At 40.3% G+C, this 20,388-nt stretch overlaps 1 protein-coding gene across 1 annotated transcript in view; it reads right to left on the bottom strand.

Moving 5' to 3' along the window:
• Positions 1-12,536: 12,536 nt before the first annotated feature.
• LOC128647210 (RNA exonuclease 1 homolog) overlaps positions 12,537-20,388 on the bottom strand; it is a 681,669-nt gene continuing 673,817 nt past the window's right edge. The window contains exon 21 of the mRNA XM_053699994.1: positions 12,537-12,625. Coding sequence (XP_053555969.1) covers positions 12,537-12,625 — 89 coding nt within the window. The remainder of the gene's footprint in view (positions 12,626-20,388) is intronic.

Here is a 20,388-nt window from a genome sequence, read left to right as displayed (position 1 = left end):
CCACGGAGGAGATAACGACATCCCCACTAGTCTGCGAACCTTATCCTTCGCAGCCAAGATATAGCAATCAGTATCACTGACGCCTGCTTGATTTGAACCACTGCACTAGGAAGTAGTGGTAACGGCCATAAAAGATAATTTATATTAAACCTCCAAGGCCCCGCTAATGCATCTGATAGCTCTGCCTGAGGATCCCTGTACCTCGACCCATATCTGGGTAACTTGGTAATAAGACGTCATAAGATCTTCCTCTTGCAAAATTCCGCAAACACTCGGGATGGAGAGACCAATCCCCCGGATTGTCTGCTGAGGAAATCCGCTTCCCAGTTGTCCACACCCGGAATGTGGATCGCTGATAACTAACAAATGTGGGTCTCCGCCCGCTCCAGATCCGAGATACTTCCCTCATAGCTAGGGAGCTTCTCGTTCCCCCCTGATGGTTGATGTAAGTCACCGAGGATATATTGTCTGATTGGAATCTAATAAACTGGGACGAACCCAGCAGAGGCCAAGCCTTTAGAGCATTGTATATTGCCTGAAGATCCAAAATGCGATCGGGAAGGAGCTTTTCCTCCTGAGTCCATAGGCCCTGTGCCTTCTTGGCACCCCAAACAGCTCCCCATCCTGACAGACTCGCAACCGTAGTCACAATCACCCAGGATGGTCTTGAGACGGAAATCCCTTGGGAAAAGGGATCCAGACAAAAACACCAGAGAGCGATTCTCTCTATGTTTTCCAGAAAAATCTGTTGAGACATGCAACAGTCTGAGGTGAAACCTGGCAAAGGAAATGATGTCCATGATGGACACCATGAGACCAATCACCTCCAAACACAGAGCCACACATGGCCTTAAGGAGGTCTGGAGGGCAAGACATGTTGAAGCTAGCCTGCAACGTCTCATGTTTATGGAGACTATTATAGTACCCGGGAATTCCACCCTGGTACTCGATAAAAGAGAACTCTCTCTAGATGTATCTTCAATCAATGGGATCGAAGAAGACAGAGGAGAGATTCTGAATGGTCCACTCACCGAAAAACATCTTGGAGAATGCTGCGTTGGCCGGGAATCAAACCTGAGTCAACTACTTGGAAGGCAGTTATGCTCACCACTATACCAGCTAGACCAAACAGAAGATCAATAAACTGGAAGTGCTGGTCCAGGAACGCAAACCCTAGGAACTGGAAGTGGTACTTGAGGATTGGTACGTGAAGGGAGCATCCTTCAGATCTATCGTGGTCATGAACTGCCCTTCTCGAACGAGGGGAAGAATGGACCTATTGTCTCCCTCTTGAACGAGGGGACATTTAAAAACTTGTTTAAGCACTTCAGGTCCAAATCGACGGAAGGTTTCCTCCTTCTTTGGAACCACAAAAAGGTTTGAATAGTATCCAAAACCTCTCACTGCAATAGGTACCGGGACAATAACTTCTCAGAGGACAAATCCCGTGCGCACCCCAGAAAGGTTTCCTTCCTTTCTGGTCAGAAAGACAGGAGAGAGATTAGAAACTGCCCTTGGGTGACTGAGACTTAAAACCTATCTTGTGACCCTGAGCTATGACCTCCAGGACCCATGGATCCTGCATGTCCCTGAACCAAGCAACTGAAAAGAGCAACAGTTCGCTCCCTACACGATCCAGAAGAGGACTGGGGACTGCCTTCATGCCGGGGCGGGCTTCTTGCTCTGCTTGGATTTATTCCAGGACTGAGCCGGCTTCCAAGAGCTCTTGGTTTGCTCAGGCTTAGCAGAGGACTGCTGTTATCAAAACGAAAAGAATGAAAATTGTCCCTTAGACTCGTTCATATTCTCTTGCAGTAGAAGGGCACCTTTGCCCCCTGTGACCGTTGAGATATTTGAGGCCAGGCCTGGACCAAACAAAATCATTCTCCTAAAGGGGAGGGAAAGAAGTCTAGACTTAGAAGTCATACCGGCAGACCATGACTTCAGCCAGAGCCCGACGGGCCTGAACAGAAAAGGCTGAAGCCTTAGCATTTAGGCGAATAATCTGCCTAATAGCATCACAGATAAAAGAATTAGCAACCCTCAAGGCCGTAAATCTCTCTGAGTAACGTTGAGGGGACCTCTCCAGCCCGATAAATACTTTAAGGAGTCAAACCAGAAGGTAGTTTCTCCAGCAAACGCGGCAACGGCCCCCTCCGGTTGAAACAAATATATCGTATGTTGAAAACACCTTTCTTAACAGAGTTTCCATCCTTTATCCATGGGCTCTTAAAACGAAGAGCTATCCCCAAATGGGATAGAAATACGTTTAGCAAGGGTAAAGATAGCCCCATCCATTTTAGGGACGGAACCTCACAACTCCATTGGGAGTCCAGGACCGGGAACGATTAGTTAAAGGGAGAAGAGAGGAACAATCTAGTCCCGTTCATTCTTAATAATGTTCACCATCTAACAGGAATAGGGAAGGATAAGGTACCACCCTGTCCTCAAACTCTATTTAATTTAGTTATTAAAGGTTCCTCAGGCAATTTAGCCTCTGGAACCAATGAATTCGCCAAAAAAATTCCTTTAGAAGAAAGCGCAAATTCCTAAAACTAAAGTCTGGTTCCTCCGCAGCCAGAGGTTTAGAGGCAGCAGACTCCAACCCAGAATGTTCATACTCTGAAGTCTCAGAAAGAACTAAATCTTCTGATAACCCTATCAATTAAATCCAATAAATTATCTGATGTACTCGGGGAAGGAGTGCAATATGTAACCTTTCGCTTGTGCTTAGCAGGGCGAGGTAAAGCATTAAAGGCCGCAGACACCGCCGTCTGAGCTGCGCAGTAACGTCTGGTGAAAAAATGGCCCCCTCCAGATGGAGTATCAGCAATGCTATGGGAAACTGCATGTATAGAGATAAGCATGTAGGGTACACACCTCACTGGGCCACAACTCCTCAGAGGTGGACGGCTCAGTGGTATTAAACATGTTTGATATTATCACATTATCAAGGCATATGGAACATAATTGAGGGGGCGGTACTAAGGCCTCCTCACATTATAAACAGGAATTGCTCCTTAGGAATAGAGGGCGTGCACTCTAAGTAACAGAATCCTCCATTGCTAGTGCAATAACCGGAGAACTATAGAAATAAAACCATATTTTATTTAAAAAAAAAATGCACCCTTATATCCCAATGTTTGTGGCACTCACCACCTCCCATGACCCAGACAGTACAGAGAGTTAGGACTCCTCTCTGATAGACACCCGGTCAGGAAAGAATCATATGGTGCACAATACAGGACCGTCCCTGCTATGAGAAAAAGCGTGCCAAGCTTGTAAGCTGCATGGCTCTCAAAGTGAAACCTGTAAATTCCATAACAGCCTATGAGCCCATAACATCTCACACATAAAGCAGCATAAAATCAAATAAACATATAAGATTATTCCCCCTCTTCAATAACCCCCCTCAGGAGATATTAACCCTTGATTCTATACAGATAAAAGGAGTTACACTGTGACACTGTCTTCTAGCGTTATCATACATGTATAAAAAAATGAAACGATCTTACCAGAATCTATGCAGTGGAAAAGGAACACTGCCTTTCAAGTGTGACAGGTTAGTAGCATCGCTCCTGACATGGACTTGAGAGCAGAAAGCAGGCAGCGAAACTCGTCAACACTGATTGCTTATGGATCTGTTAATCTGAGTCGGGATGGATTCGCAGAGACGTCACTCCCTGCATCTCCGGACTCTAACTTTCACCCATGCTCTCACTGAGAGGCTGACAGGACTACTTAAAACTCCAGTCCCATTGCGAAGAATACTATCCTCCATAAGAGACTACTCAGAATCTTCCGACACTTCTCTGCCAAACTCCTGTGACGAAAGACAAAGAATGACTGGGGGATGAGGGGAGGTGGCTTGGGTGTCTTTGCCTCCTCCTAGTGGCCAGGTTCTTAATTTCCACAAGTAATGAATGAAGCAGTGGACTCTCCTCCCATTAAGATGGAAATTAAATTTTACTTATTTTTCAAATTTACTTTGTTCTTTTGATATCATTCTGGTGCCCCTCCTTGCTCTATTTGTCCCTGCCTCCAGCAGCTTAGGTGTCAAGAAACAGGGGAGTACAGTTCTTGTGGGGAGATATATTAACAAACAGGTTTTCTATTCCTTATATATTGGTTTGTTTAAGAAAAAACAATTGCCCTGAATGAGTTTGTGTTGTAAAGGGTCTACTTTTTTATTTCTCTTTTCTTGTTAATATTTACTCTTTCAGACCTCTGTGCACTGAGAGATCTCTAGTAGGCTTTTAGAAGGGTTCTCCCAATACTCAAAATGTGGAATTTTATGAATTTCTATGGAACTGGTTTGTGTGTTAAAAATAATATATATATATATATATATATATATATATATATATCAGATAGATATAACCATGCTCGAGGGGGGTGACACTAACCCAAGTGACACCACTGCTGCCCTATTGCATCTATAGGCTGTTATCTAGCATACATAGAGATATTACTAAATCTAACTCAGTGCTGTGAGTCATACTGTTATGAACCATGTGATCTGTCCAAAATCAAACGTACATTCTCTCAATATTACTTTTAGTCTTAATTAATGTGCTTTTATAAATGCATCAATAATTATTCATTGCACTGCCAACAATCTGCATGCAAAATAAATGCTTCAAAGCATTTAAACGGTTAAATATCATTAGCAACATCTGCATTTTGTACTCCCCTGTGACACTCATTGAAAAGCCTCCTTTTTTGGTATCTTTTTTCCTTTGCTGCGGTCAGTTAGAGATTGATAAAAAACAAAATTTATGCTTACCTGATAAATTTATTTCTCTTGTGGTGTATCCAGTCCACGGGTTCATCCATTACTTGTGGGATATTCTCCTTCCCAACAGGAAGTTGCAAGAGGACACCCACAGCAGAGCTGTCTATATAGCTCCTCCCCTAACTGCCACCACCAGTCATTCGACCGAAGACAAGCAAGAAAAAAGGAGAAACTATAGGGTGCAGTGGTGACTGTAGTTTAAAAATAAAAAACACCTGCCTTAAAATGACAGGGCGGGCCGTGGACTGGATACACCACAAGAGAAATAAATTTATCAGGTAAGCATAAATTTTGTTTTCTCTTGTAAAGGTGTATCCAGTCCACGGGTTCATCCATTACTTGTGGGATAGCAATACCAAAGCTTTAGGACACGGATGAAGGGAGGGAAAGGGCAGGAACTTAAACGGAAGGCACCACTGCCTGTAAGACCTTTCTCCCAAAAATAGCCTCCGAAGAAGCAAAAGTATCGAATTTGTAGAATTTAGAAAAAGTATGAAGCGAAGACCAAGTCGCCGCCTTACAAATCTGTTCAACAGAGGCCTCATTTTTAAAAGCCCATGTGGAAGCCACCGCTCTAGTGGAATGAGCTGTAATTCTTTCAGGAGGCTGCTGGTCAGCAGTCTCATAAGCTAAGCGGATTATGCTTCTCAGCCAAAAAGAAAGAGAAGTTGCCGAAGCCTTTTGGCCTCTCCTCTGTCCAGAGTAGACAACAAACAAAGCAGATGTTTGACGAAAATCCTTCGTAGCTTGTAAATAAAACTTTAAAGCACGAACCACATCAAGATTGTGTAAAAGATGTTCCTTCTTTGAGGAAGGATTAGGACATAATGAAGGAACAACAATCTCCTGATTGATATTCTTATTAGATACTACCTTAGGAAGAAACCCAGGTTTAGTACGCAAAACTACCTTATCTGCATGGAAAATCAGATAAGGTGAATCACACTGTAAAGCAGATAACTCCGAAACTCTTCGAGCCGAGGAGATAGCTACTAAAAACAGAACTTTCCAAGATAAAAGTTTAATATTTATGGAATGCAAAGGTTCAAACGGAACCCCTTGCAGAACTTTAAGAACTAAATTTAAACTCCATGGCGGAGCAACAGGTTTAAACACAGGCTTGATTCTAACTAAAGCCTGACAAAACACCTGAACGTCTGGAACCTCACACCAATGAAGATATTTACACCATATCTTATGATAGATTTTCCTGGTAACAGGCTTTCGAGCCTTAATTAAGGTATCAATGACCGATTCAGAAAAACCACGCTTTGATAGAATCAAGCGTTCAATCTCCAAGCAGTCAGACGCAGAGAAATTAGATTTGGATGTTTAAAAGGACATTGAAGTAGAAGGTCCTGCCTTAGCGGCAGAGTCCATGGTGGAAAGGATGACATGTCCACCAGATCTGCATACCAAGTCCTGCGTGGCCACGCAGGAGCTATCAAAATCACTGAAGCTCTCTCCTGCTTGATCTTGGCAATCAGACGAGGGAGCAGAGGAAACGGTGGAAACACATAAGCCAGGCTGAAGGACCAGGGCGCTGCTAGAGCATCTATCAGCGCTGCCTTGGGATCCCTGGACCTGGACCCGTAACGAGGAAGCTTGGCGTTCTGACGAGACGCCATGAGATCCAGTTCTGGTTTGCCCCATAGTTGAATCAACTGGGCAAATACCTCCGGATGGAGCTCCCACTCCCCCGGAGGAAAAGTCTGCCGACTCCTACTCCTGGGATATGGATAGCTGAGAGATGGCAAGAGTGAACCTCTGCCCATAGAATTATCTTTGAAACCTCCAACATTGCCAGGGGGCTCCTTGTTCCCCTTGATGGTTGATGTAGGCTACAGTCGTGATGTTGTCCGACTGAAATCTGATGAACCTGACCGCAGCTAGCTGAGGCCAAGCCTGAAGAGCATTGAATATCGCTCTTAGTTCCAGAATGTTTATCGGAAGGAGGGTTTCCTCCTGAGTCCACGAACCCTGAGCCTTCAGGGAATTCCAGACTGCGCCCCAGCCCAGAAGGCTGGCATCTGTCGTCACTATAGTCCATTCTGGCCTGCGGAAACTCATTCCCCTGGACAGATGGACCCGAGATAGCCACCAGAGAAAAGAATCCCTGGTCTCTTGATCCAGATTTAGCAGAGGGGACAAATCTGTGTAATCCCCATTCCACTGATTGAGCATGCAAAGTTGCAGTGGTCTGAGATGTAGGCGGGCAAACGGAACTATGTCCATTGCCGCTACCATTAAGCCGATTACTTCCATACACTGAGCCACTGACGGCTGAGAAGTGGAATAAAGAGCACGGCAGGAAGTTAGAAGCTTTGACAACCTGACCTCTGTCAGATAAATCTTCATTTCTACTGAGTCTATCAGAGTTCCTAGGAAGGAAACTCTTGTGAGAGGGGAGAGAGAACTCTTTTCTTCGTTCACCTTCCACCCGCGAGACCTCAGGAATGCCACAATAATGTCCATATGGGACTTGGCGATTTGAAAAGTCGACGCCTGTATCAGAATGTCGTCTAGGTAAGGAGCCATCGCTATGCCTCGTGGCCTTAGAACCGCCAGTAGGGACCCTAGAACCTTCGTAAAGATTCTTGGTGCCGTGGCTAACCCGAAGGGAAGAGCCACAAACTGGTAGTGCCTGTCTAGGAAGGCAAACCTGAGAAACCGATGATGATCTCTGTGTATCGGAATGTGGAGATAAGCATCCTTTAAGTCCACGGTAGTCATATATTAACCCTCCTGGATCATAGGGAGGATGGTTCGAATAGTCTCCATCTTGAAGGATGGGACCCTGAGAAATTTGTTTAGGATCTTGAGATCCAAGATTGGTCTGAAAGTTCCCTCTTTTTTGGGAACTATAAACAGATTTGAATAGAATCCCTGCCCCTGTTCCTCCCTTGGAACTGGGTGGATCACTCCCATAACCAGAAGGTCTTGAACGCAACGTAAGAATGCCTCTCTCTTTATCTAGTTTGAAGATAATTGTGAGAGATGAAATCTCCCCTTTGGAGATGAGGCTTTGAAATCCAGAAGATATCCCTGGGAAACAATCTCCAGAGCCCAGGGATCCTGGACATCTCTTGCCCAAGCCTGGGCGAAGAGAGAAAGTCTGCCCCCAACTAGATCCGGTCCCGGATCGGGGGCTACTCCTTCATGCTGTCTTAGAGGCAGCAGCAGGTTTTTTGGCCTGCTTTCCCTTGTTCCAAGCCTGGTTAGATCTCCAGACAGGCTTGGACTGGGCAAAAGTTCCCTCTTGTTTTGCAGCAGAGGAAGTTGAAGCTGCGCCACTCTTGAAGTTTCGAAAGGAACGAAAATTAGTCATTTGGTCCTAAATTTGTTGGACCTATCCTGGGGAAGGGCGTGGCCTTTTCCTCCAGTAATATCAGAAATGATCTCCTTTAGTCCAGGCCCGAATAGTGTCTGCCCTTTGAAGGGGATGTTGAGAAGCTTAGACTTTGAAGTAACGTCAGCTGACCAGGACTTAAGCCATAGCGCCCTACGTGCCTGAATGGCAAAACCTGAAAAAACAGTCAAACACACTGCCACAGCTCTGCTGTGGCTCCTACCTGCCCTTAAACATGATTTTTGCAGGAAAAAAACCCTCTATAGTGGTCCTAGATGCCAGAGGACTCCTTTAGGGAAGCTGGATGTCTCAGTCTGAATATCAACTGCGCATAAAGTGCGCAAAAATAGGCCCCTCCGACCATGCACTCAATGTCAGAGGGCCTTAAAAAAGTACTCCTAGGAGTAATCTAACAAGCCATGTGGAAAACTAGGCCCCAAATAAAGATTTATCACCCTCAGAGAAAAAACGTTTTTTCTGTAAGTTATGCAAACAGTTTTACACTAAGTAATATGAGAATTAACATGAATATTACTCTTATCTTGTAAGCATGATCCCAGTCGTTGTTAAATCACTGTATCAGGCTTACCTCAAATATACCGGGCACTGTCAGCATTTTCTAGACCTTATCATCTCTCTAGAAAAAATATACTGAACATACCTCAAAGCAGGTGATCTGCAAACCGTCCCCCCAACTGAAGTTTTCTTTCCCTAATCTTCAGTTATGTGTGAGAACAGCAATGGACCTTAGTTACAAACCACTAAGATCATCAACCTCCAGGCAGATTCTTCTTCCAATTTCTGCCTGAGAGTAAAACAGTACAACGCCGGTACCGTTTAAAAATAACAAACTCTTGATTGAAGGTAAAAACTACACTAAGTCACCACATATCTCTTGATACTTCCTTTCTTGTCGAGAGTTGCAAGAGAATGACTGGGGGTGGCAGTTAGGGGAGGAGCTATATAGACAGCTCTGCTGTGGGTGTCCTCTTGCAACTTCCTGTTGGGAAGGAGAATATCCCACAAGTAATGGATGAACCTGTGGACTGGATACACCTTTACAAGAGAAATAAGCTCCTACGCTGATCAAGCAATCTTTGTGCAGCTTGAACAGTCAGTTATAAATTCCATGGAATACACTCCAGCTTCTTGCGTTTAATGCCTCTTTATGGATGCTACATATTCCCTTGCTATGTTTTATAACTTTGGATGCCAAAAAGTACTTTTCTCATGAGCCACAATGCCTAACATGGAGCAGAAATGAAATGACTCTGCAGACAATGTCTTAAATTTCTCTTTCATATATCCTCTGTGGATCTATATTACACATGATAATAGTGAAACCTTGCTATCTAAATGTAAGTGTATTCTGTTAAAAATTTTAATATTTCTCATTTAAATAAAATAATAATAAAAAAAGATTATGAGCATTAGATTAGGGACTCTTGCCAAATGTTTAAGGCACATAGACAAAATCCACAGCTGCACTCTTAAACAAAGTAAGCAGCTATCCAAAATTGTTACAATGTTTTTGGCAGGTCTCCAGAATGAACTATTGCATAAAAAACTCCCAATATTACATAGTAACATAGTGGATGAGGTTGAAAAAAGGCCTAAGTCCATCAAGTTCAACCTATACAAAAGAGCTCCAGTTGATCTTAAATTAATCTCATGAAAAGGTGACCCATTTAACACAAGCAATCATATCGCTGAATTCTGTTTCTAGCAAGAAATGCATCCAAACCATTTTTAAATGTATTTAGGGTATTGGCATTCACTAATTCCTTTGGTATTGAGTTCCACAATTGGATTGCTCTTACAGTGGAAAAAAAACATTAACGCTGCAGGAGACTAAATTTCCTTTCCTTCAGCCTTAAATTGTGACCTCTTATTGGAATAAACAGAGCTTCTGCCATCTTTATATATGGGCCTTGAATATATTTATATAAAGCAATCATGTCACCTCTCAAGCGTCTTTTTTTTGAGATCGGTCCACAGAACTGCACTCCATGCTCAAGGTGAGGTCTTACTAGGGATTTCCATAGTGACAGAATTATGCTTTACTCCCTTAATTCAATGCCTCTTTTAATACATGCTAGTATCTTATTAGCCGTAGAAGCCGCTGCCCTGCATTGTGCACCCATCTTAAGCTTGTTATCTGTTACTACTCCAAAATCCCTTTCCACCTGTTTGGCTATGTCTAGTCCCATTTAAATAATACATTGCGTGCTTATTTTTACTTCCAAAATGTAGAACCTTGCATTTTCCCGTATTAAATCTAATTTTCCATTTACCTGCCCATACATGTAATGCAAGTTCATTCTTCTTTGACTTAATGACCTTACACAACTTTATATCAGCTACAAAAAGAGAGATGCTGCTATTTAATCCTTGCTCCAAGTTATTCATAAAAATATTAAAAAGAACAGGGCCCAGTACTGATCCATGGGGGACTCCAAGCTGAGTATGATCCGTTTACTTCTACTTGTTGCTCCCTGTCTTTTATCCAGTTATTTATCCATGAGCTACTATTCCCAGTCCCTTAATTTTGTACATTAATCTCTCATGTGGCACTGTATCAAACAAACACTTTTGCAAAATCTAAGTATATCACATTAACTGATTCCCCTTTAGCTATATTTTTTTACTTACTTTCTTGTAGAATCTAATTATATTAGTTTGACATGATCTACTACTTATAAAACCATGCTAATTTGAACTCATAATCCTGCTTGAATGAATATATTGATAAATATAATCCCTTCAAGTATCTTCCCCACTATTGATGTCAGACTAACTGGTCTATAGCTTCCTGAATCAGCCTTGCTTCCCTTTTTAAAATGTGGCACCACATCAGCTTTACACCAGTCCTGGGGTACTATGCCTGAGGATAATGAGTCTTGAAAAAATTAAGGGTAGAGGTTTGTCTATAACAGTGCTAAATTCACGTAAAACCCTTGAGTGTATTCCATCTGGGCAAGGAGTTTTATTTACCTTAATATTATCCATTTTTTCCCCCCTGATATCCTCTAGACATAAGCCAGTTAATGGCATGTTCGAGTTTGTTCCAAAGTATCCTCCATTGGTTCCTCTCTTGTGTATACTAAAGAAAAGTATTGCTTTAGTACCTTAGCCTTCTCCCTGTCAATCATGATACCCTCCACGCATTTTAATGTACCTATATTGTTGTCCTTAGATTATTATTTTTTGCCATTTATGTACTTAAATCACCTTTTAAGTACATATTCAGGGTGAATATCAGTTTACTTTATAGTTTTAAGTAGGTACCAACCATGCTACGATAGCAAATGCCTCCCAATAAAAGTGCACTGTCCCTAAATTAGATGTTAAAAGTACATTAGTTTAAATTCATTATTAAAATTTCCAGTATTTATGGATTTTGCTTTGTTAAAGAATATTAGTATTTCATAATAAATTAGAGCTTTCAGAAAACCATGTGTTTCAGGTTTATGTATGCACATATTTCTCTCTTAATATCACATACTGTATGTCACAGTCTCTCCTAAGCAGACATGTAAATAAAGAAAATTATCTTTTGATAGACTGAAACTGCATCTTTTAGCGTTTATTTTAAAGATATTACTGGTGGCAAAATACGGAATCCAGTACATACTTCCTGAAATAAGTACCATTTTCAAAAAACAACCACAAACATGTGAATTTTTATTAATGGAACAGCAGGGTTCTCTTTCACTCACCCCCCACAAGCATGGTGTTTATTAATATGGCTGCAATTTCTTCAGATATTGATTAGTAAAACTGCCCAACCATGCCGTTTATAAATAAATTTAAAAAAAATGAGATAAAGAAAAACAATTTACCTAACTCTCCTGAATACAGGAAAAATATTCCTGACAGGAATGAAAGCTATAGGGAAGGCAAACAAAAAAAGTACATTCTCAAAAAAATAAACAATTGTGTATTTGAGCTTCAAGCTTTTACAACATAAAAGTATAAGGGAGGGAAGGAAGGGTGGTGGTGGTGGGGGGGTTACACCTGTCCCTGCAAATAGGTTTTAAAAATATTAGATGCAGGAGTGAGACCACTAGTACAAGATGATATTCCCATTCTGTTCATATGTCTGTTTATCACAACATTACGTGACATCAAATAAGGCAATAAAACCTCTTTCACTAACTACATTGTACACCTGATGAAAATGATTAAGTTGAAAATAACCAAAGCAAACAGAAATTGTCACAAAAACAAACATTACAACATACAATATTCAGGAGACAAAATAAAGCAAAATGTTAGCAATTTCCAATAAACAATTTTTTTTACAAGAATCTGCTTATTAATATACACAGATTTCACATAAGGATCAATATAAGTGCTTCATAATCTACAAGATGATATTTTTTCTCATTTTTATCTTCTTCCTTTGGAATCTTCCTTTACTTTCCACAACATGAGTTCCATACAAGCGGTGGCATCTTCAACAGAATCATGGCCACTTACTAAGGAGGAGGAAAGCATCACAATATTTAAATCACACAAATGTAAGATAAAAACCAATATGTATGCATTAATACTTAAACTGGTAACTATACTATAAATGTTTACCAATGCAAAGTACAGTGTATCTTTCTAAAATGTTATGTCCATGATGAAAACAAGTCGTCATGCAAATCTCTGCCTTTGAGTGCATGACAATCCATTCTCATCATGCAGGGAAATCGCTAATCCAATGCTGATATTGCTGATTTCCCTTACTGCAGGCCACTCTAGTTTGTAGTGTAGTGAGAGGCGCTTCCAAAGCTGCATAAGTGCGCCATTGATATTGCCGCATATATTCTTGGTGACATCACATGGGGGGGGGCAAGCAATAATGTGAGTAGGAGGGGAGGTTCTAATCCCCAATCCCAGTTCACTTACTTTCCAAAGAACATTTATCAAAAGTATGTGAGGAAGACCATGTTGCTACTTTGCAAATCTTTTTTTTTTTTTTGAAGCTTCACTCTTGAAAGATTAAGTAGCAACTAATCTAGTGGAATGAGATGCAAATTAGGAGGCATATTCCCCCCCCCCCCCCCCAACAAGTAAGCTTTGTGAATCACTTGCTTCAACCAAGAAGCCAAAGAAACTGCAGTAGCTTTTTGACTTCTACGTAGACCAGAATGATGTACAAAAACTTGAGCTTTTTCTGAAATCTTAAGTAGGCAGATGTAGTAAGAGCTTTAAAGTTTTATCTTCAAAGTTATGGAGAATCCTTTCCTTAGCATTTGAAGGTTAATGGCCCAAAGGAACAACAATCCCATGGTTAATATTCTCAGAAGAAACAACATTCGGTTATAAAAAATAAAATAAAAATAAAAATAAAAATTGTACTTTCCACAAAGACAGAGCTGTGTTTTGTACCAAGCACAGCTCTCTGTCTGTGTGGAAAATAATAAATGGAGATTCACATAAGTGCTCTGAAACTCTTCTAGGACAGGAACTTAAAGGGACACTGTACCCAAATTTTTTTCTTTTGTGATTCAGATAGAGCATGCAATTTTAAGCAACTTTCTAATTTACTCCTATTAATTTTTCTTCGTTCTCTTGCTATCATTATTTGAAAAAGCATCTAAGCTTTTTTTTTTGGTTTCAGTACTCTGGACAGCACTTTTTTTATTGGTGGATGAATTTATCCACCAATCAGCAAGGACAACCCAGGTTGTTCACCAAAAATGGGCCGGCATCTAAACTTACATTCTTGCATTTCAAATAAAGATACCAAGAGAATGAAGAAAATTTGATAATAGGAGTAAATTAGAAAGTTGTTTAAATTTCATGCTCAATCTGAATCACGAAAGAAAAATTTTGTTCAGGCCTTTAATTAAGGCCTGAACAAAAGCTTGATAAGGAAGCTTTGTGAAAAAGAACAGAGAGACAAAATTTGACCCTTCAAAAAGCTAGCAGATAAACCCTTACCATCTTGAAGCAACTGAAGGATATTAGGAATCCTGAAGGAATGCCAACTGAATCCTCTGGAAGCACACCAATAAGAATATACCTTATAAATCTTGTGCTAATCTTTTCTAGTTACTGGCTTTCTAGCTTGCAAAAAAACAAGAGTATCAATTACAGTACAAGCACACCTTGAAGATATTGCGGGTTTGGTTCCAGACCACCGCAATAAAGCATATATAACAATAAAGTGAGTCACTTTTTTGTATTCTAGTGCATATAAAAGTTATATTACACTATACTGTAGTCTATTAAGTGTGCAATAGCATTATGTAAAAAAAACAACATGTACATACCTTTACTAAAAATACTTTATTGCTAATGCTAAAAAAAAAATGCTACCCATCATTTAAGCTTTAGTGAGTCAGTCTTTTTGCTGGTGGTGTGTATATATAGGTGTGTATTCATATGTATTTATATATGTGTGTGTATGTTAGACTTGCTAGACACAGGGTTGACACAAACCAATTTGTTAAAAGATCAATACCTGCAAAACAGAATAAAGCAAAGCTTAATAAAATGAGGTACAACTGTATACGAAAAACCTCCATTTTAAAATTAGGCATTAAATCTCTAAGTTTGATGGCATGGAGATTGAAGATCTGGATAGAATAGCAGACCTTGGGACAATAGGTTTCGGCGCTGTGGAAGGAGCCAAGGCAGAGAACTAGACATTTTAATCAATTCAGCATACCAGGTTCTGAGCAGTCAAGATGGGGCTATCAGAATAACTGAGGCAGACTCCAGCTTGATTCATGCGGTTATTCTTGGAAGGAGAACAAATTGTAGAAATAGATATACTAGATGGAAGTTCCACAGACTCACGAAAAGGCATTGATCTTCTGAGCCTTCGATTTACTGGATCTGCACAATATACTGGAAGCTTGTGGTTTAGGTGAGAGGCCATCAGGTCTATTTCTAGGAGACCCTACCTGGAAACCAAATGATCGAATAGTGATTGAGAGACCACTCCCACAGGTGTAGAGACTAGCGACTGAGAGATAGTCTGCCTCCCATTTCTTGACCCTCAGAATGTGAATTGCTGACAGAATACATTGATTCTGTTCTGCCCAAATTAAAATCTGAAATGGTTCTTGCATAGCCAAATGACATTCGTTGATCTAATTCCAGCTAATTCCTCGTATATTGTTGTAGCATAGATAAGTAAAGAGCAAAATGAACTTTGTCCACTGCTGCTACCACTTCAATACACTGAGCTACTGTTAGGATAGTAGATTTCTGAAGGAGATCCTACATTCCGAAGTTTTAGTCTGCGAGAGTATGTTAAGGAAAGGTGCATAACCACTCAGTATTGAGATTCCCAGAAAAGACAGCTTGTTAGCTGGAGACTAAAAGCTCTTTGAAACATCTATCCTTTCTTCAGGATCGTGGTTGGAAGAGTGTGAGAGATCGCTAGTGACAGGGATGGAGCCTGTCCTAAATTGTCATCTAGGGATGGGGCAACTGATTTGCCCCAAGTTCTGATCACAGCCAACAAGGCTCACAAAATCTGTGAAGATGCAGGTAGCGGTGGCTAATCCAAAAGGAAGGGCAACAAATTGGAAGTGTTTGTCCAGAAATGCAAAAAGGAGGAGCTGATAATGCTTGTGAATGGGGATGTGAAGGTAAGCATCCTTCAAGTCTACTATAGCCCTGAATTGACCCTGTTGGATCAGGGGTAGAATTGCACAAATTGTTTCCATCTTGAATGTTGGAACTCTTAGAAACTTGTTTAAATGTCTTCAAATCCAATATGGGTCTGAAAGTTCCCTCCTTTTTTGGAACAATAAGGTTGGAATAGAAACCCTGATTCTGTTCTGGATCTGAAAAATATGGGTTATTACTCCTGTACCTGTGTCAGAACACACTGGAAGAAGGTGGTCACCTTCAAAGGGTTCCCTCCTTTTATGGGGAAAGGAGAGAAGGAATTGTCCCCAAGGAAGTCTGAATAAAAAATCTACTTGGACATGCTGCTTAAAACCAATTGGTCCTGAACTGATCGAAACCAAGCTTCCTGAAAAAGACTTAATCTGCTCCCTACCAGAACAGATTCTGAGTTAGGGGCCGCACACACCTTGATGCAGATTTGGAACTGTTATTGGAGTTTTTTTCTGCTTAGTCTTGGACCAGGAAGACCCTGGTTTCCAGGAAGATTTTGAAGATTTTTTTTCTTTCTTCCCAAAAGACAGACTTTCTGATCCCTAGAGGACCGAAAAGGAATGAAAAAAGTTTTCCTGGTCTGTTTTTTACACTAGATTTCTTAACTTGAGGGAGAAAAGCTCCCTTTCCTCCAGTAACAGTGGAAATAGAATCTAAACCAGAAAAAAACAAACAAAAAAAAAAACAACAAACTTTTCCATTAAATGATAGATTTAGTAATCTGTTCTTGTCCATGCCAGCGACCAAGACTTCAGCCATAATGATCTTTTTGTCAGGATTACAAATCCTTAACATTCATTTTGATAATGTCCTTGACTGCATTACAAATAAAAGTGCTAGACTTCTTTAAGGCCTTAATGCAATTTTGCAGATGTTGAATTAGAAGCCAGCTGATATATGGAATTGCATCAGCAATGCATTTTATAGCAACTGGCTTGAAGAGAAGTCCTGTTTTTCATTGATTTGATTGACAGGCACCCTTATCCAGACCCTCCTGCAGGAAACTAAGAATTCCAGAGGTAACCTTTTTAAGCACACCAGTAAAAATAAAAAAACAATTGTAGACCTTATGATAAATACACCAGGTAATAGGTTTCCTAGTCTGAATCAAGCTGTCAATAACCATGTCAGAAAAGCCACTAAGACCTAACTATTCACTCAAATGCCATGCCATCAAAAGTATTGAGATCTTGATTAAAAAAAAAAAAAAAGCACCTTGAGAAAGAAGATCGCTTCTTACAGGAAGCCTCTAAGGCATTACAAGGACGTTTGAAGCAGATCCTCAAACCAAATCCTGTGAGACCACTCTGGAGCAGTCATAATTGCTGAGGCTTGTCTCTGCTTGATTCTGGCTACCACTCTGGATAGCAACACAAATGGAGGAAATATGTATATAAGGAACCACTAGGGCATCTATCAGATTCATCTGAGGATCCTAAGACCTGGCACAATACTGGGGGTTTGTGATTCAAGTGAGATGCCATGAAATCTCTCTCTGGCAAACCCCAATGTCTCATGATCTCGTCGAAAACCACCTGATTCTGAGACCATTCCCTTGGGTGAAGAGGCTGGCACCTGAGAAAGTCTGCTTCACAATTGACATCCAGAATGTGGATAACAGAAATAATGCAATGATAACGTTCTACAAAGCTGATGATGCAGGACTCTTCCCTCATTGCAAAGGAACTGTGAGTTCCTCCCTGAAGACTGATATAAGCCACAGCTGTGACCGACTGAAATCTTCAGGGCTCTTTGGAATAGGCACAACCTCAGACAGTAATTTTTACTGTGATTCGAGAGTTCCAGAATATTAATGGGTAACCTGAGACGACCAAACTCCCTGTACCCAGAACTCTGAGCAAAGGGGGAAGCTTACTGAGTCTTAGATTGCTGAAGCAAATGAAAATGTCCTGCAGATCCAAGCTTAACCTTAGATTATTTTTTTTTTTGATCTTTGGGCAGAAAAGCACCCTTAAACCCAGTGACGGTGGCAATAGCATTCAGTCCAGGCCCAAACAGATTTACTTTGAAAGTGAAGAGAAAGCCCACCTGTCATCCCCTTCGTACACCTTGCTTCCAGTAAACAAGTCCATGATGAGGATCAAAACAAGTAACAGCATCTACAACCCAGTGTATTGGAGGACAAGTCCACATTGCACCTGGGGAGAGCATTGGATCTTCCCGCTTAGGAGCAGCTCACTTTAAACAGGGGATTGGTGGACAAATCCACATTTCACACTGAGAAAAAAAGCTTTCACTGCAATAACTCATTATCTACCCCTCAGACCAACAGGGTACTGCAAAAAGGAAATTAGCCTTAAATTTTTAGAGAACCCCTCAACAAAACTTCAACTTTCATCTAACTCCATCAAGAAGGCAAAAGAAAAATGACTGAAGATAATGTGAAGTAAAGCTTTGCTGTGTTAGGGTATCTTTTGCCTCCTAATATGGGTCAGAAGGGAAGTCCCACATGTGATGACTTGTTAAAGCACTATTCAAATACATTTTTAACTCCTCTAGAATGCAACCATTAAATTGTGTCAAATCTATTAAAGGGACACTATCTGAACCATAGAAGGTTAATTTTGACTTTAGAGCATGCAGATTTAAGAGAATTTACAATTTACTTAAATTATTAAATTGTGCATTGTCTTTTATATAAGCACTTTGAGGCATTGGCTACTACTGAGCATGTGCAATAGTTCACTGTGGATAATTCTTTACATCAGTGATAGGCTGATGGCTATCACATGATACAGGGGGCTAGCAAATTGAAGTACATTTTAAAAACTTTCAGGAAAAAAAAAATCTCATTTAAAATTAAGTGCTATTGCATTTTCTTTTTATTAATAACTAGTTAGTTATGCAATTCTACTATATTTAATGGTTCCTTAAAGGGACAGGAAAAAATATATTTTGTAATTCGGATAGAACATACAATTTTAATCAACTTTCCAGTTTACTACTATTTTAAAATTTGCTTCATTCTCCTGTTCAGCTAGCTGCCAGTGTTCTTTCATAAAGTAGAACACATCTAGTTAGCCAATCACAAGTGACAAATGTGTGCAGGCACCAGTCAGAATACGCACATATACTACACAAGTGGCAGCTAGTTGCTATTTTCAAAGGTGCTTTGTTCTCTTAGTATCCCTTGTTGAAAATTGAGTGAATAGTCTTAAAATTACATACTCCATCTGAATCATGCAAGTTTACTTAAAGCAACAAACTATCTAAAATAATGCACAATCTTCCACTGCCTCTTAAAAGGGCATTAAGAACCTGTATAAGATGAGTTTTAAAAGTGTGAAGAAAAAAAAATGTGTGAAAGTGCCTAAAACATCTAATTTTGTAATCTAGGTTTTCAAAATGCTGTGAATAAAAATTGATTTTTGGCACTTCTAGGGAACATTTCATAAAAAAAAAAAAAGTCCAAACTATGGGATGTGTTTAAAAAAGTTCTAAAATGACTGGTGAACTTAAAAGGACATTAAAGTAATGTATACAAAATTAAAAGCAATCGCAATTAGATAAAAATAAATCACAAACAGTTCGTCTTCAGTTTTCAGCATCTCTGGGTGCTACCATGTTAATCCTTGCAGTCCTCAGCTATTCCATTCCACCGATCAGCATTACTTTATGGGTAGCACCTCAGAGACTTGTAGGTTCAGTCCCTCAAAGAATCATGGACCTGCCCTGTAAGCTCCGAGAAGCCAGCTCAGTTCAAGCAACCTTTAGAAAAACCAGACCAATTAGTTGCTTTATAAAAGTTCAGAATCTATATTTGAATAAAGCAACAGTGTACTATAAATGGGCCAGATTGTACAGCAGTACTTAACGCTCCTGCTTGAGCGTTAACTTCCGCTAGAAGTAAGCTTTTTGTGCGTGTTGAGTAGTTGAAAGTAAACTGTATTCACTTGTGCACTAACCCGACGCAAATAAAAAACAAACTTAGAATATTGCGCACACGATAACCAATTCACTCATAGAAGTCAACTGAGCAAAAAAGTGGGGGGAAAACACCCTACTCGCTTGCAAATTTGATCACATTCTCAAATGTGCTAATACAAAATAAAACCCCGCACAGAATTTTACATTTGAATATACTTGAAATAGCAGAATAGGTTCGATTTACACATACACACACAAGACTGCCAAGTGTTTTATCAGATGTTTTTCTCTCTGAATATGATTTCTCTGCATTAGAAGTGTACTTGGAATCATTATGCTGAACAATAAAATCATTCCCAATCAGGCGCTTTCCAGAAAGAATGGCCTGATGAATTAAAACTTGTCTGTATTTTTCAGAATTCATGATCTCATCAATTCGGACACTATCACCAGGACAGACCCTCCACCATTTTTCATTGAAGGCCACAAGCACTCAATCTTACATCTCTCTCCAATTCATCTTCTCACATGTCGACGTTTGGCCCCAAAAATGTCAAACTTGGATTCATCACTCCATAATACTCTTTTCCACTGATCTTCTTTCCAATCTTTGTGAACTTAAACATACCTTAGCCTTTTCACCCTGTTCCCCTTCCGAAAAAGTGGTTTCTTGGCTGCTACCCTTCCACAAAGATCATTCCTGATCAAGCTTCTTCGGCCTGAA

Source organism: Bombina bombina, chromosome 2 (assembly GCF_027579735.1).
Source record: "Bombina bombina isolate aBomBom1 chromosome 2, aBomBom1.pri, whole genome shotgun sequence".
Taxonomy (NCBI): domain Eukaryota; kingdom Metazoa; phylum Chordata; class Amphibia; order Anura; family Bombinatoridae; genus Bombina; species Bombina bombina.
Note: the sequence above shows the minus strand (reverse complement) of the source record. Positions and strands in the feature narration are given on the sequence as shown.